This window comes from Gavia stellata, chromosome 5 (genome assembly GCF_030936135.1).
Source record: "Gavia stellata isolate bGavSte3 chromosome 5, bGavSte3.hap2, whole genome shotgun sequence".
NCBI lineage: Eukaryota > Metazoa > Chordata > Aves > Gaviiformes > Gaviidae > Gavia > Gavia stellata.
The window spans coordinates 2595919-2612249 of record NC_082598.1 but is presented as its reverse complement, the minus strand read 5'-3'; the positions used below and the strand labels follow the sequence as shown (position 1 = coordinate 2612249).

The following is a 16331-nucleotide window of genomic DNA, read 5'->3' as shown; positions in this document are numbered from 1 at the left end:
TGTTCAACACTGAATCTCTCTAGTCCCATCATAGTCTTGCAAGGATTATTAGAGAAATGGGTATATATCACAAATGGAACAAAACTTGCCAGTTTTGTGTTTTCACGGTGGCACATGAAACCTCGTGAGCCTCTACTAAGGCCTGAATATCAAATAGTGTAATTTTACTTTGGTGCAAATAACTGGATGTGTTCCTCAGAAAAACTTTAGAGGGAGCAGTGTTTGTCCCCATACAACAGTCAGGCGGATGGTTTAATGCGGTGTATATTGTTTTTCCTGGCTGTAAACATTTGCCCAGTGTTTTCAGTAAGTGGGAATGGCCTGTTGCAATAATTCAAATCTGGAGTTGTGCTGCAGATAGTTTATTTACTCTTTTTGCTTATTAAATAATTTCTTACTGCAGCAGAAATGACATTACTAAATATGTACCTAAAATACAGTCTGAATCATTCCCCCCCCCCTCCCCCCCCCCGGCCCCCCCCCCCCCCCCCCCCCCCCCCCGAAGAAAAGGAAGAGCTTGGGAATATCTTCACATTATTTCTAACAGGATGAAGATGTTTAACAGTTCAGCACCCATGACTTCTTTCCGTGTTTTCCTCATCACTCTTAATTTGTCCTCCACAATGGTCACAGGCAGAGGAGAGCAGTGAGGCCATTTGGTCTTTCCTCCATTAATTAGTCCCTTCATTATCTGTTCCCATTTATGCTTTTGGCCTCTAAAGTCTCCTGTGACGGCGTAGTGGTTTAGGGTATGATATAAGCACTTCGGGTTTTTAAACCTTTATTGAGTGGAATTTCATTTATTGCTTTGACACCTTAATTTGGGTTTCTGTGTGTGTTGTCTCAAAGCTCCTCTTCTAGTCAGTGCAGGTGATGGACACCGAAGAGCAGTTCAGTTACCAGACGTAGGTGTCCACTTTAGGGTGAGCCACATAGCTCTCCACAGACCGCTGGCTGGAATTCATTTGGGTATTTCTCATGAGTTGACAAGATGACCAGGTTAGTGCAGAGACTATGCGAGAGGAGAACTGAGAATGGAAGGAGTCTACAGGGCCAATGCCATGCTTCGTCCCCAGTCCCACTCGCAGCTACAGCCTGCTTGGACATCCCTGCCTTCCGAGTAGCTTGTTCTCATGCCTGAAAATAGTATCAGGGAAAAACCTTCAAAACACAGGTCAAAATAACACTGATTTGAATTTCAGTTTCATTGTGTGTCCCATGATTTTTGGTGTATTTACTTGGAGCTCCACCTTCTGGACCTGCAAGATTAATTTTTCCCTTTATTTGATGCTACGCCCTTTGTGATAGCATAGAAGGACTTGCAAATCTGAACCCTAAAAAGTAAAACAAAACCAAACAACCCAAAACAAACAGACAAATGTATTAATACCTGCTTTCCCAAAGGACTTCAAACCTCTAGTTAGACTGATCTTGTGTTTATGGAAGCTGCCACCATTTTCCAGGGCATCAGATTGGTTGTGCTAGCCAATTAAGTAGATTTTTAAAACAGACACAAAAGAAAAATAGTATCACCTGCCTCAAATAGGATTGGTTGTGGCTTCTTAAACCTTGGTGCCATCTTCAGCAGAAAGATAAGGTCGTTAATCTGTAGCTCGGATTTGTTGGCTGCAGATAGCTGTTTGGCAAAGGCCAACTGTGCAAACCATGTGCGCTCCTTCTGCATTATGTACTTGTTCCAATTATTTCGAGGTTTAATGCATTGAGTGCTTAAAAATGTGTCCTGTAACTCTCCAGCATATTAAAATTTACTTTTAAATAGCACTTAAATAGCTTCCAATTCATCAAAATAATTTGGGATGTGTTTCTAGTAATCATTGCAGTGCTTTCCGAAATTATTAAGTGACCTATATATGTTAAAGCATATTAGTATTGAAGCTGCAGTATATTTTGGCATTTAAAACTGCCATTTTTTACTAGCAATTCTGATGTTGATAAACATTGTAGGAGAGTTTAATAGTTGGGCCCTAATATGCCAGATGGATTTTCTTCTTTCCTCGTGAGAATGCATCGTATCAAAGTGCTGATGAAGTTTTCCAGTCATTTAAAAATGAAAGTGTACTTGTTTGAAAAGCTTTAAGGATACCTGGAGTGGAGAGAGTATCTTCTCTGGTATGAAAAGAAGCTTAGAGTACAGAATAAAACCAGACAGGGTGTTTAAGTTCGGATTTTTGTGTCAGGGTGGGAATACCCTGTGGAATAAAGAGCGATGGAGGCTTATCAACTAATGATTAATGCATGCGTTGAGGCCAACTGAGAGAGGATTACTTATAACCATGTTGCTCACTTATTGTACTCAAATAGTCTAATAAATAATTAAGAATTACTTAATTAAGTTATTTATCAAATAGAATATTGTCCATAAAATGTAAATGTAACTTCTCCCTGTATTGTGATATTTATGCTGCATAAGCATAAACTTTTATAACTTGTATAGGCCAACGAAAGCTGCATTTGGTAGAACCTGACCCAAATGAGGAGTCATGTTCAAATTTCGACAGGATGAAAAACTCTCCAGGAATGTGAGATGTCTCTGGATGGCTCTTTTTCCTTCCAGTCTGGTTTCACATCTGAGTTGTCTTGTTTCCTCTTTTTCTATTGGAAAAATTGAACTGCTCTCGAACCGGACTCATTACTGGCCTTAGGAAAACAGAAATCCAACAGCTGATGGTTCAGGTACAGCTATTGGATGTGCTGCTTTGCCTGTACGTGACATTTGCAGGACTGCATACGGATTATACTGGGATGTTAAGAGCCCAAGAACATTTCTGTCCCCTTTACCTTCTTTTCAGAGAGACAGATGAGGAGAAACAATACAAAAATGTTGTTTGAGATGGGAGGAGGTGTAGAGAGAGGACTTGAATGAGCAGTGGATTTCAGGGATGGAGGCAGTTCTTGGTAGGCTATTATGTTTGGAGGAGAAAGAAACAGAAGGAGAAGGTAAAGCAAGTCCTGCAGCTAAGGTTTATTTTTAAAGACATTTGGAAATGGGTGGGTATTCGTAGCTGGCAGAGCGAGTGCTGGGGCTGTTCAGGAGAAAGCAGGGCAGAGCACGGCATTTGACTAGGAATCTGCCAACCATAGGCATTCACTCCGAATCATTTTCCAACACGGCTGTCGTTCCACGCAGCTCTTTCTTTCCGCTGTTTCCATATTTACACAGTTGCTTTCCAGGAGAAGGTAGGGGAAAAAAGCTTCTTTAAAGCTGCTGACATGAAGACAGGTCTTTTTAACTTATTTCGGGATGGTTTAGGCTGAGTAAACCCAGCAGATAGATCTTGACTTCACTCTACCCCCGAGGCTCCTCCAGCAGGTGATGGACTGCAGCCCAGCAAGCAGGCGCTGCCTTTTATTCCTCCCCGAGTGCTGCCGAGGGGAGGTAGCGCAAGGGGGAAAATACATTTCCTTAGTGGCTTTATAGCTTTTGTGGGTATTTGCTGCCTCCTTGTGACGGTACAAAGATGTATGGTGCTGTTGCTTTGAAATACAGGGTACTGTGGTGAGCGTTTTAGAGGGAATTTTTATTAGTCTTTAATTGTTAATTCCTCTCTGTGCTTTCTTCAGAAAGTCTTGGCTGTGGTGCCAGAAGTGAGGCAGGAAAGAGAAACCCATGAAAGACTCTGGCACTTACAATCTTGTGCAATGTTGCATCGTGCCCCTGTACTCGGCGCTGGTGAGGCCGCACCTCGAATCCTGTGTTCAGTTTTGGGCCCCTCACTACAAGAAGGACATTGAGGTGCTGGAGCGTGTCCAGAGAAGGGCGACGGAGCTGGTGAGGGGTCTGGAGCACAAGTCTGACGAGGAGCGACTGAGGGAGCTGGGGTTGTTCAGTCTGCAGAAGAGGAGGCTGAGGGGAGACCTTATCGCTCTCTACAACTACCTGAAAGGGGGTTGTGGTGAGGTGGGTGTTGGTCTCTTCTCCCAAGTGACAAGTGATAGGACAAGAGGAAATGGCCTCAAGTTGCACCAGGGGAGGTTCAGGCTGGATATTAGGAAAAATTTCTTTACTGAGAGAGTGGTGAGACCCTGGAAGAAGCTGCCCAGGGAGGTGATGGAGTCACCGTCACTGGAGGTGTTCAAGGAACGTGTGGATGTGGCACTGTGGGACATGGTTTAGTGGGCATGGTGGGGTTGGGTTGATGGTTGGACTTGATGATCTTACAGGTCTTTTCCAGCCTTAGTGATTCTGTGATTTCAGAAACGGGGTTTATATAAGAACAAAGGTGTTCCTCTTAGTTCGCCACTCCAGCTTTCTTCTCCAAGGGAATAAATATGTATGTAGGGACACGCCGTGTTCAAATCAACCAAAAATGAGAAGTCCATACCTGACATTTACAACTCACTGAGGTCACGTTTTTCCTAAAAAGGAACCATCCTCATAGGAGTTCAGCATGTTTTGACATGTATCTTCAATTCGGTGTGTATGTTCCTGCTGCTGTCTGATAGATACATGTGAATGGAGCACATACATCTTGTAAGGGTCTCCTGTAAGGATCACCTACAGAAAGGTGGAGATCTCATTCACTTTGCTGGTTGTGCACGGCACAGAGCAGCTTCATCTGTATGCTTGACCTCCCAAGAAACTCCTCCTGAAGGTAAATCTCTCTGAAACGAGTCTTTATAACACAGAGGTGCTAGAGATTGATGAAGCATCAGGCCCTTTTCCCCTGCCCTTTGGACTTCCATCTCCTTTCCCCAGATAAAGGGGTATCGAGGAGGTAGGCTCGGATAAGCCATGGCAGTAGCCGTTGCCCGTAAGCTGCATCTAAAGTGCTTTGTCCTGAGATGAAACTTGTCACTGGGGTCACAACGTGAACGCAATCGCCTGGCAGGCATTGCGCTTTGGCAGCCTGTCCTGCGGACCGTTGCAGATGTTTTGAATATCGTTGTTTTCATGGTCAAATTAAATGTGGAGCCAGGAATGGTTTTCCCCGCTGCCTTGAAGATTTAGTGATTTTTGGTTTATTTCCACCCTCCATTTGTACGTTGATGTTAAAACGTTACTGAAAACAAAGCAGACCAAAGATTTAGCTCATGGTCTTAGCTGTGCTGGTTTTGCATGGATACATTTTGGATTTTTGCTCTTCAGGGAGCACTGCCCTCTTTGGGCCTCAGGGATAAAGCAAACATTGCATCTTATAAAAACTGAGAAAAAGGGAGCTTAAAAGAAGAAAAAAAGCTTACCCAAGCCATTGTGTAAGCGTGGTGGCATTCATGCCATGGGGAGCTAACGGGAGTCCCAAGACAAATGTGGACACTCAAAAATTTTGCTAGTCCATCATTCACTTGTGGCTGTTCAAGTGTGGCATAAGTGAAAATCCATCTAGTCCAAACGTGACCTTGTCCAGGAGAGAAATACTGTTTCCAGGTGGTAGCGATAGTCCGCTCTCACTTAATACAGCGGCAGGGAGCTTCGGAAAAGAAAGGGAAAGCTGAAGGTATGAAATCCTCAATCATCAATAATGCATGTTAGCTTCTTTACCAAAATAGCAATTAAAGATTTAATGTATATGCTTTACTAGTTAATGGGGGCGCGTTGTTTTTTACTGCGAAAGTCAGTAATAATCCAGTACCTCTCAAAAAGGAAAATAAAATAGCCATTATAAGTGCTTGTCTAAACTGTGTTTGCAGAAAAATGGCCAGGCTTTTACAGTGAAATAATGTCAGATTTTAATATTTAGAGAAAATGTGGGGGAAGTGATTTGGAATACATACCTCTTAAAATAAAAAAAAGGCTAAACAAATCTCTCCATGATCCTGCTTAAATTTATAAAGAAATAGGCACTGTAGGAGTCTTTTAAAGCCGTGCAGACGTTTTAATGCTGAAGTCACGCAAGTGCCAATTTTTTAATATCATATATTATATGATAGTAAAACATACTTCTGTGCATTTCTAAGCCTGAAAAATATAATCACGTTGCCTACTGGCTGCCTCTTGAGTGTTCGGTGCCCGATGACACGCAGCTTTCATAATGTATAGGCTAGGATAGTGATATGTAATCAGGAACAGGCTCTCCTCCTTCTGCATCTCAGGGAATGGTTCCTGCTGTCCATCCTTTTTTTTAATGATAAATATTTCCAAGTCTTTGCATTACTCTCTGCTAAAGAATTTGCCGTTGTAGAGTAGGTCTCCCAGTCGCTGCAGTAGTGGTTGAAGGACAAAACGTGCGGCCCCTCTCAGCTCGTGCAAGGCAAGACGGCACGGCATTTGCGAAGAGAGGGAACTGGTGGGATGAGGCGCCATCCATCATCATAAGCTGGCTTTTTTCGGTCAGTGCGACAGTGGCTTCCCGTCCAAGTAGAAGTCGTCATCAGGGTCATGGACATTTGTAGGAGTGGAGTGGGAGAGCACAGTGGAAACCGTAGCGTTGTTTGGAAATGGGAGGTTTGGGGGTGCGCAAAAAGCGTCCAGTTTTAGAGGCAGAGCTGAGTTTGTTTTCGAAGGCCGGGAGTATTGAGCAGTCGTGGTCTTTCTCCCATCGTCGTCTTTTCTGCGTGGCTGTGGGTCTCCGTTGGGAGCCCCAGAACGGCGAGAACCAAGCCGTGCCCAGAGGCAGGGAGAGGGGCACGCCGGTTCCCCCTTCAGCAGAAATCCCCGTTCAAGCATACAGAGCACAGCGGTCAGCATAAATAGTGCACTTTAGGAAGTAAGTCATCTATTCTGGTTAATCTTCCTTTAAACACTCTCTTTAAAAAAACTCTAGAGCGTGGGGAAGGGGGTTTGGAGACCTTTTCTCTTACCATCAGTGCAGTCCTTGAGAAGAGAGGCGTTCACTGGGGTTCAGATGTATAAAAGGGAAAATTTTAATCTTAGAAAGCTTGTGTGCCTTGAAATTGCTCATTAAGGATTCAGTGTGATAAGATCATAACTGTCAATAAAGCCAGCTTTTATTATTATAACTGCTTTTTGTTAAATCTGCCTCTTTGCATTTTCCCTAGAAGTTGATAAATCTATTCATCCTTTTCTCCTCTTTAGATTTAAGAAAAGCAATATAGATTTGGGGAAATCAAGAAATGCCTATAGTTCTGCAACAGCCAGTTAAAAAGAATCCAACTGCTATACACTTTATCTTATTTTTGTAACTTGGAAAAGAAAAAATAATCCATTTTCTCTGTTTCTTTCAAGGCTTTTCTTTTCTGGGTTATCCTCTCACTTTAAATATCGCCAAAGATAGTCAATACTGGCTTTTCCAATTTGATTAAATCTCTTGGCCTTCCTGTTCTGATTTCCTGGTGAAAATTGGTGGATGTCGTGTAAGGAGGTCAAATAGGTAACTTTGGAACCACAGTTTTCTCTGGATATAGATGTACATTGTTCCTCACCCGGTGTCGTGAGCACTGAGCTGTGCAAAACACTTTGCACCGCTGTATTATCTTTCATCAAAGTACCTCTAAGTTTTAGATGAACTTTTAGCCTAGTTTTTGTGATTTGCTAGAGTTTTTCAGCTGCCGTTATGTTATGAACAAGGACAATAAGATATTCTTTTTTTTTTTTTTTTCCTTTACAGTTGTTTCCTGTCTTTGCTCCTGGTGGCAGCTGTGGTTTGGAAGATCAAACAAAGTTGCTGGGCATCACGACGGAGAGAGGTTGAAATGACAAATTGAATGCTATCTCTTAAACGACTTTTTTATAGTTGTTCTCTCTTGTATTTATTCACATATGCATAACATTAACCTTCACTTACGGATAAGCTCCACTAATCTGTAAATGCTTCTGTTCGGGGATTTATAATAGTGTACTTTTGATCACAGTTTCAGTGACAAATGATGCTATTTTAGTATCCTGATGCTGCAGTTTCTGTGAAGCACAAAAAAAATAGGGGTGAATGTCCTGCGTTCCCCGAACTTGGGTTCTAGACAGCATAAATACAAAACCACCGCAAATTAGGAGATTCTTTACATCTGTTTCAAAAGAGCAAGTTTCTGCGCTGAAGCTCTGAACCATATTAGCTCCCACTTTAATCTGTTAAAAAAAAAAAAAGGCTAATCCCCATTTTCAAATTAAAAGGTTATCTAAATGTTTTGGGGTTGTGGGGTTTTTTTATTCCCTGGAACATAGTAGCATTAGAGAAAGGTGGGAGATGCCACCCACGATTTGGAAAGCTGTAGTGTACTATTGAAAAAGGCAACTTTTAGTGCCAGAGCTTTCTCTTCTTCACCTAGCCATAGCCCATAGCAGCTTCCTAACCTTTTCTTGTTTGCAGCATGTAAATAAATGTGTGCTTTACACCCCCCAAAATATGGTTCTTCCTTGTTTATCCCTGATGCATTTGGTGATTTTATTTTTTTTTCCACCACCCTTTTCTTCTGCTTCTCAATTGAAGCTAATTTCATGTTACACCCTATGCACGCAGGGTGACCGAGATAGGATGGCCAATATGTTATTACTCAGTAACATAAAGAATGTGTCCTTCTTTCTAATTTTTAAGCATAAATTCAGAAATACATAGTAGAGAAGCAAGTCCTGTGTGCTGTAAGGCAGACGACCACACAGTCCTAGGGTTTGCTTGCTGTAGTAAGCACTAAAACCATGGAAGGCAGAGCCCTGTATAATGTACCGATATAGCAGAGGTTAGGCTGGGCTGCGCCTGGGATTATTTTTAGGAGCTTTGTCTTGTGCAATCTGGTTCCTTATATGCAAAATGAGAGCAGCCAGACTTTATTCAAGTGAGTCCATGCGCTCATTCTGTATGTAAGTGTCTGTACATCGTCACCCGAGAGCAGGTATCTTTCCCTAAGGAGTGTGGTGTGTTTCTCCCCTGCTTTTGGACTTTAGGGTGAAATCTGCCCATTCCCACAGATTTTCCTCCCAACTGTCCTGCTGGGATGAAGCTCTTAGCAGCTGCAGGCACCCAGCCGTTAAACTTCTATTCAAGGGTGTTTTATTCATACGTAGTAGTTGATCGAGAGTATTCTGGGGATTAATTTTTACAGTGCTGAAATTCTGTGCAAGTGCCCATTTCTTGCATATCTTCCAAAATCTGTATCTGGTTGTACTTGCCAGTGCAGTAGTGGGAATCGTATAAATTTATTCAATCTGAGGATCTCCTTTCTTATAATAAAGCAGAATGATGTCTGATAACTCTTTTCCTGTTCTTCCTCTTTCTGCTTCAGATGTTTTTGCTCTTACTAGTGAACTCAAATGCATAATATAATCAGTGGCTTTCAAACAGATAACCCTTAATCTTTGAAATAATTTAAATCTTGGAGGTTTTTGGTATTCTCTGAAGGTCGATAAATTTTTACTAGGGTGGCTGGTTTTTTCCTTCTTGCTTTCTTGGCAAGCAAGTAAGCTGGAGTCAGCATAACAGTCCCTGTTGGCTCCTGGGGTTAAATGTTATCTAGGAATGTATAAGGAATATAGACTGAGAAGTAAATACTGTGCTTTGGAGCGCAGTCAAAATATTTTAGCAGTGGCCTAAATGAAAAATGTCTCTCTAAATTAAGTTGCTTTCAGTCTGATGGATGTTTTAAGGAAAAAAGCTGGAGTACTAGCAACATATTGGCATGTTTTAGTCTAAATTCAGTGTACATGTGTGGCTATTTGACGGGCAGTTCATCCGTGTGTTCTTTTCCTGGCAGATTCCTGTCTTTTGCTGTTATTTGTCTTGCTCCTTCTTCACATCTAGTGACTCTATCTTGTAGTTCATAGATCTCTGCTATTCCATTCCTCTTTTGTTAGAAACACTTGTAAAACTTGAGGAGACTGGTTTAAATCTTTGCCATGACATTATTAGAGATTAATAAAGATTGTCTCCAGAACCAAAAGTCTGCCCAAAAATTCTGTGACATTTTGGTGTTATCTAAGATGATTTTATAGCCTGCAGGGCTTTTTTTTTATACAGACTCTCAATAAATCCTAGCAAGGCTCTCTTTAAACATTTGTAGTTAAAATAACGATTAAAAGCAATTTGCTCCACTGGAAGTTTTAAGTGTACACAAATTTAACCCTCTGTTCTGAGGATGTTTCTGGAGTATGTGATTTTTAGATTTGCCATTCTTCCCTCCTTTGGAAGTGGCTGCTCTCTTTGGTTTTCTCCGTGACCCTTAGAGGAGTCTTGGGTCACAGAGTTTGCAGGCTGGACTGGGAAAAACGGACTTTGTTTTATCACTTTTTTTTTCCCTCTATAAACTGCTGACACAACTGATGGAGCCCACCTCCTTCCACCTCCTTCCACCTCCTTCCACCTCCTTCCACCTCCTTCCACCTCCTTCCACCTCCTTCCACCTCCTTCCACCTCCTTCCACCTCCTTCCACCTCCTTCCACCTCCTTCCACCTCCTTCCACCTCCTTCCACCTCCTTCCACCTCCTTCCACCTCCTTCCACCTCCTTCCACCTCCTTCCACCTCCTTCCACCTCCTTCCACCTCCTTCCACCTCCTTCCACCTCCTTCCACCTCCTTCCACCTCCTTCCACCTCCTTCCACCTCCTTCCACCTCCTTCCACCTCCTTCCACCTCCTTCCACCTCCTTCCACCTCCTTCCACCATATTACAATTTAGAGGCAGGGTGAAAGGAAAAGTGATGAAGCAGCAGTGGCAGGACACCCGATTCAGGCAGCATATTGTAAACTCTAAGTTAATACATGCTGCAGCCCTGGAGGAAGATATTTCTCTGGTTTGGGCTATATTTTTTCGAAGTAGTCAAGTTACAGTCGCCTGTCTCCCATGGGTTGTGCCGTAGTAATTCTACGCGTGTTCTCCAATCTTAACCCAAAAATAAGTAAGTAAAATATAATGCAATCTGCAGGTAATTCCCAGCTATCAATCCCTTCTGCTTCTGATATAAGCATTGCAAGTGCCTAACTTCTTATCGCAGTGCAGAGTGAAAAGTAGATAGCTGAAGCTTAAGCTGAGATATGTGTAGGACAGAAAAGGGAGTGTGTTGAGAGGTCTAGTAGTCAAAATTATTCAGACAGTATTGCTTGGAAAATGTGCTGGGAGAAGTTGTACAGCTTTGCTTGGTGTATCAAGTTAATGCAACAGAGCGTCATCCTTTGGTTGAAACTGAATTTGCGTTACTCCTTCCCGAGAAGGCAGTGTACTACAAATCCAGAATCTACATCAGGATCTTGTAAAATATCTACGATTCCCCGGCTACTTTATTTTTCGTTTCTGCAGCTAATCCTCTTCGACATGTGCAAGCAGCTGGTCAGTGCTGATGTTGCTCAGCCTTAAGGCTAAAGGGTCTTTTGGGTGTGCAAACAAGGCGTATCAAATGTATAGTTGTAGGAAAATGAGGTTGGAGGCCTGAGCAAAAGTTCAGGCCTTGCAGAGTATAAAACTTGACCTGAAGTAAAAATGGGAACAATTTGTGTCATATCAGGCATGGAGGAGATGGGATTGTAAATTGTGTGTTTATTCCCTCTCCAGTGAGCACCAAGTTTAAGTATCTTCAGACATCTTAAAGAGGGAAAATGGAAATAACAAGGCAGCTTTTATAGGAGGCTTAGGATGAGGTGAATGACGTTAGAAAATAGGGATAGGAAACCTTTCTGTCTTGTCTCTAGAAAATGACACGTTAAATGTATCGAGGTGGTAATAGAGAATAATGCACAAATACGAGCGTGGCATTAGAAATTCAATATGCCCATCTGCTGGCATGAATTTTCTGTCCTATTGTTTTATTTTAGCATCCAAATCCTATTCTCTTCACCCTCAGTCTGCTGCTTCTCCTCCGCTTTGAGCAAGAAGTAGCTTCTCTTAACATTTCCAGCAAATGGAGCGTGGATAGTGATTTGGCCGACCCAATGTAACTGTCTGCATGAGGGTCAGCTGGATCGCTCTCCATGCCCCATTGGGACGCGTTGGGAGCATCAACACCAAGCACATACAGAGATAACTAAATCTGGGTGTCTAGAGCTCAGTTGCACTCTTAACATACATAAAATTGTCTATATTTTGCCTCCTTTCTTGCCAGGACTATCCAGGACTGAACATTTTTACTCTGTGCGCTGCCCAACTTATTCAGGATGGGGTTTGTGTATTGATTTACTGCAGGGATTAGCTTTCTCCTTCCTGACCTCATTGCTGAAACTTTTTTCCCTCCCAAGTGTATTTAAAATGTAGCAGCACTTCTTTTTTCACTGGCATCCTCTGTTGTAATGTCCATGAACACTGAATACCATTTAGGCAGACAGTTTTCTGTATTCATTTTTACAGCACAGACTTTCCAAGGGATGTGTGCTGTGTATTATTTATTGCCCTGCCTTTGTTTTCTTCCCCTTCCTGCTCTCACCTGTTAGTATTTCATACATTCCTCATATCTTCTCTCTTAGACTGTGATTTAGGGCATTCTTTGTCAAAGAAAAGGATTCAGGATTGGACTATTTTCGAACTGTAACTGTAAATCAGGATCTTGATCGCTGTTTAGAGTCTCCAGTGGTGTTTTGGAAGGATCTGGTATCAGCCTTATGCAGGAACATTAAAAGGTCAGGCTACAAATGTCCCTAGATTTGGGCAGTCCCAGGTGCTTTGGAGGGCTTGGAAGAAATAAGATGTGCTGGTGCTGAAATTTGCTGCTGTATTCTCCAAGCTCCCAGCAGTCGTTTGGCACGTGGACCTTCTCGTTCGATAGCACCGACAGCGCTATGCAGCATCTGTCAGCTGAGAAGAAAATATTAACTTGTTGTTAGTGTAGTTTGTAGAGCAAACATGAATTGGAGGAATGAGAAATCAAGACAAGCAGATAACTTCTACGGAGGTCTAGCTTACGTGGTCCGCACAGTCCATTGTCTCATTACAGGGTTAAGTGTAAGCCTGTGCCTGTATTTTTTTAAACAGTTAAGGTGGGTTTACTTCCCAGAATACTTGTTCCCTGGAAAATAGACTGAAATGATGGTGGCTGTGATGAATTAATAACTGTACCTAAATTCCTAGTTCCTGTGTTTATAAGTAAAGTCATAAAACAAGAGCGTAGTGTTAGTATTGTGTGTAACCGGTTATTGGAGTACTGCGTCCACTCGGGTCTCAGCAATGTCTTGGGTGTTGCAGATAGTACAGAACAACACTGCAAGATTAATTTGCTATCTGGAAGATAAGCGAGGGACTAAAGCATCACAAATTACTCCTTTTATCCAAGGAAGAACGTACTGAGATTTGGTGATGGGAGTCAGTGTGCGTGAAAAGGAATCATAGAAGATCCACGACGGGATGAGGGTCTTCTAAACGATCAGCCAAAGGCATAACCCCCAGTGTCTGCAACTGGGGGTAAAAAAGTCAAAAGCTGGTTTGGTTTTCTCTTCTTTTTAATGGCGAGAGTAGCAATGCCAACAATATTTTTTTTAGACACATGGCTCTCAGATCAGAATTGGAGTGGTTTTGGAAGGATCTTTTCTAGGTCAATCCAAGTCACATGCTTGTGGAAATCACATGGTGCAGTTCGGTGGCTTGTACTGTGCAGGAGGTCAGACCAAATAATCGTAACTTTTTTCACTGCCCCTAAATTTAAAATCTATGAATGGGAACCAACTCATAGTGCCTGTAGGCTTTTTCCAAAATACAAATGCTGCGTGCTCTCTGCAGTGATCTATGTGGCTTTGGTCACCAACTGAAGGAAATTACAGCAGAAATAAGAGATGCCCTGAAGAGGAAAAACATCCCAAAATATTAACATTGACGAGAGATTCTAACTCAGGGGGAAATTGATGGTCCATTTTTGTTTGAACATGCTACTGTCACTTCTGTGCCTAATTGAGCTCATCTCTGGTTGAACTTGCAGATGGCCAGTTACAGCTGACCATTTGTAGCTTTAATATGTCCACACAGGACACCGTCACATCAGGTTGGCAGTCACATGCGCAGCGTTGGCATCCAGCTGAGCTCTTCTCACATAGCCTTTAGTGGTGTTGCCGCTAGAGAATTAAGTTGGTTTTAATATAACCCAAAAAAAGAACTGTTGGCCGGTATTGCTAAACTATCAAGTCTAGCTCTAGGAGAGTTTAGCCTCGTTTAAAAAAAACCCGCAACTGTATGTATGTTGAAGCTGTTGTCATTTCAGACTCCTAGGTCTCTCTCTGATGATAGGAATCAGTGGTACAGGCATCTAATTTAGTTTGGAATTTATTTGGAAAAATCAGGGAGAGAAGCAGCGTTGTGCAATTATGCTGGAAGAGCTCTAGTCAGTCAAAGGTGCGCTCTGCTATTGTGTAATTATCTGGTATTGGTATATATTTTAGTCTGCATGGACTATATACTTCTGGTCTTTCAAAAAGAAATGATATCTTATTCTTCTTATTAAAGGTCAGGTTTTCTGTGCCCTCCTACTAGGCATGATTATGATGAACAACTTACTTATCTTAATCAGCCCTGAATTAAATATCTTCTGTCATTTCAGCATGAGGCAACTTCCCAGCAGCTTTGCTTTCTGCTTTGTCGTAGTTTTGAAGTGTGGAAATGCCTGTTGAGAAGCATTTGAACATTAATTCTCTCCTCCTCCCTCTTTCAACATAGCCTGCAAAGTCAGTTACAAAACTAATTAGCTAGCATTAATATGTGCACTGCTCTAGGGGCTTAAAAACTTAATTTTCGGTGATGATGGAAGTGTCAGAGAAAATTGTTTGTTTGTTGACTTACATGGTAGTTAATGTAATTGTAGCTAAATGCTTTAAATAACTTATTTCTGAGACAATGTGGCTCATCTTTGTGCAATATTTATATCTTATATCTTTTCTTTATATCTTATGTTTATTTCTTTGCTGATGCCCCTTTTTATTTTGGAGTAGGTAACTCCATTGACTTCTCCCCTTTCCCCCAAGGTCACCAAGTAACTGTAATGTAAAGCGAAGGTTCCCACACCAGGATATATCTCTTACTTCAAAGTACTGCGCAGTGATGCCTGAGCACCCGTCAATGCTGGCCACACAGACACGCACCTCCGTCTTGCTGCCACTGCCACCGGGAAGGACACCTTCTCCAAAGGCCCTTGGGAACCCCAGGAGGGTGGTGTCCCCTTCCCAGCCTGGCTGTCAGCAACCTCTGAGCTGCAGTTTTGGCAGATGTCATTACAGGAGAGCTCTGGGACGAGTTCCAGACTAACTTTCTAAGTCAGTCACGCCTGGAAATAGGTAGTTGATAGTTTATGTGCATACACAAATACGTATTTGTGCACAAATGGGATGAGCCGCCTTCTGAATTAAAATGAAGCCCTCAGAGCAAACCAGAATGTGCAGGAATAAGCTCAAAATGCCTGTCTACCAGTGCAACCATTCTACCCAGTATGTTTTGGAAGGGTAGGAGTGCTCTCCATCCTCTGACCTCAATAAAATTGTTGTGAGTTCAGTTAGCAAGTGGCCAAGTCAGAGCTAATAAGCTTTGCTGGGAGAATTTTGTTGCCCTTTGCTCGGTATATGCAGCGAGACCTTTAGGTGTTTGATTAGATTGTGTGTTTTATACGCCTTGGAGGGAACACGTAAGAGGACTGACACACTATAATAACTTCGCAGAACTGATGCTATTTAAAAGACTGGTCAGGAAGAAGATGACAACTTTGTTCTGTTTCTCTACCAGCCTCTGCTTAGCCTCGGGCAGGAGGGGATGACCAGGGTGGCTGACTCCGCGTTGGAGAATCTTCAGCACTCTGGGTGGTAGAGCTGCTCACTTTGGCTTGATACAGGAAAATCCCAAATATTCTGTTCTGCCCCAAAATATTTTTTTTCCTAGATGTCTTAAACTGATTTGTGCTCTGGTTGTTTGTCTCCTTATCTTTATCTTTCTTCTCTTTCCATGACACTGGAGCTGTTACTTTCTTTAGACTCACTCTTGTTTGTGAGGTCTCTGGGTTTTGGCCTGTTGGACCAGTTTATCTTTGCAATACAGACAGAGTAGTGGTTCAGAACACACAGCTGATTTCAGAGTATCCTGGTTTTTAAAGCTGGCTGTGGACAGCATGGAGAACACAGCTGGTGATTTTGCTTGTTCATAAGAGAGTAGGGTTTGATTTTTCCATGGTGGTACAGAAATACAGTGGCAGAGACCCAATTCAGCAGGAGGTTGGTCGTAGCCTTGGAGCACCATCCCAAATTCATTGCAGCCTCGAAGGTTGTAATAGGAATCCTTAAAGGGTGACCTTTAATTGTACTTGTCTCATCAAAGTAAAGGAACACGTAGCTTGCTCTGTCGAAATATCTTCAGCAAAAGTTCCTCTAAAACCAAAATGTTATCTCCTGAGGATGCTCAGAGTAGCTGTACTTCTAAAAACAACCAGCTATGGGTCCAGAAAGATCTGAATTTCAGAAATACCTTGAAGGATTAGATCTACAAATTTCCTGGGGAAAAAACCCCGTTGATAAGGCTATTGCTCTTTTCTGGCTCCC

At 42.3% G+C, this 16331-nt stretch overlaps 1 protein-coding gene across 1 annotated transcript in view; it reads left to right on the top strand.

Moving 5' to 3' along the window:
- Positions 1–16331, top strand: part of ATRN (attractin) — a 159176-nt gene that overhangs the window by 119123 nt on the left and 23722 nt on the right. Inside the window, exon 26 of the mRNA XM_059817858.1 lies at positions 7527–7605. Coding sequence (XP_059673841.1) covers positions 7527–7605 — 79 coding nt within the window. The remainder of the gene's footprint in view (positions 1–7526; positions 7606–16331) is intronic.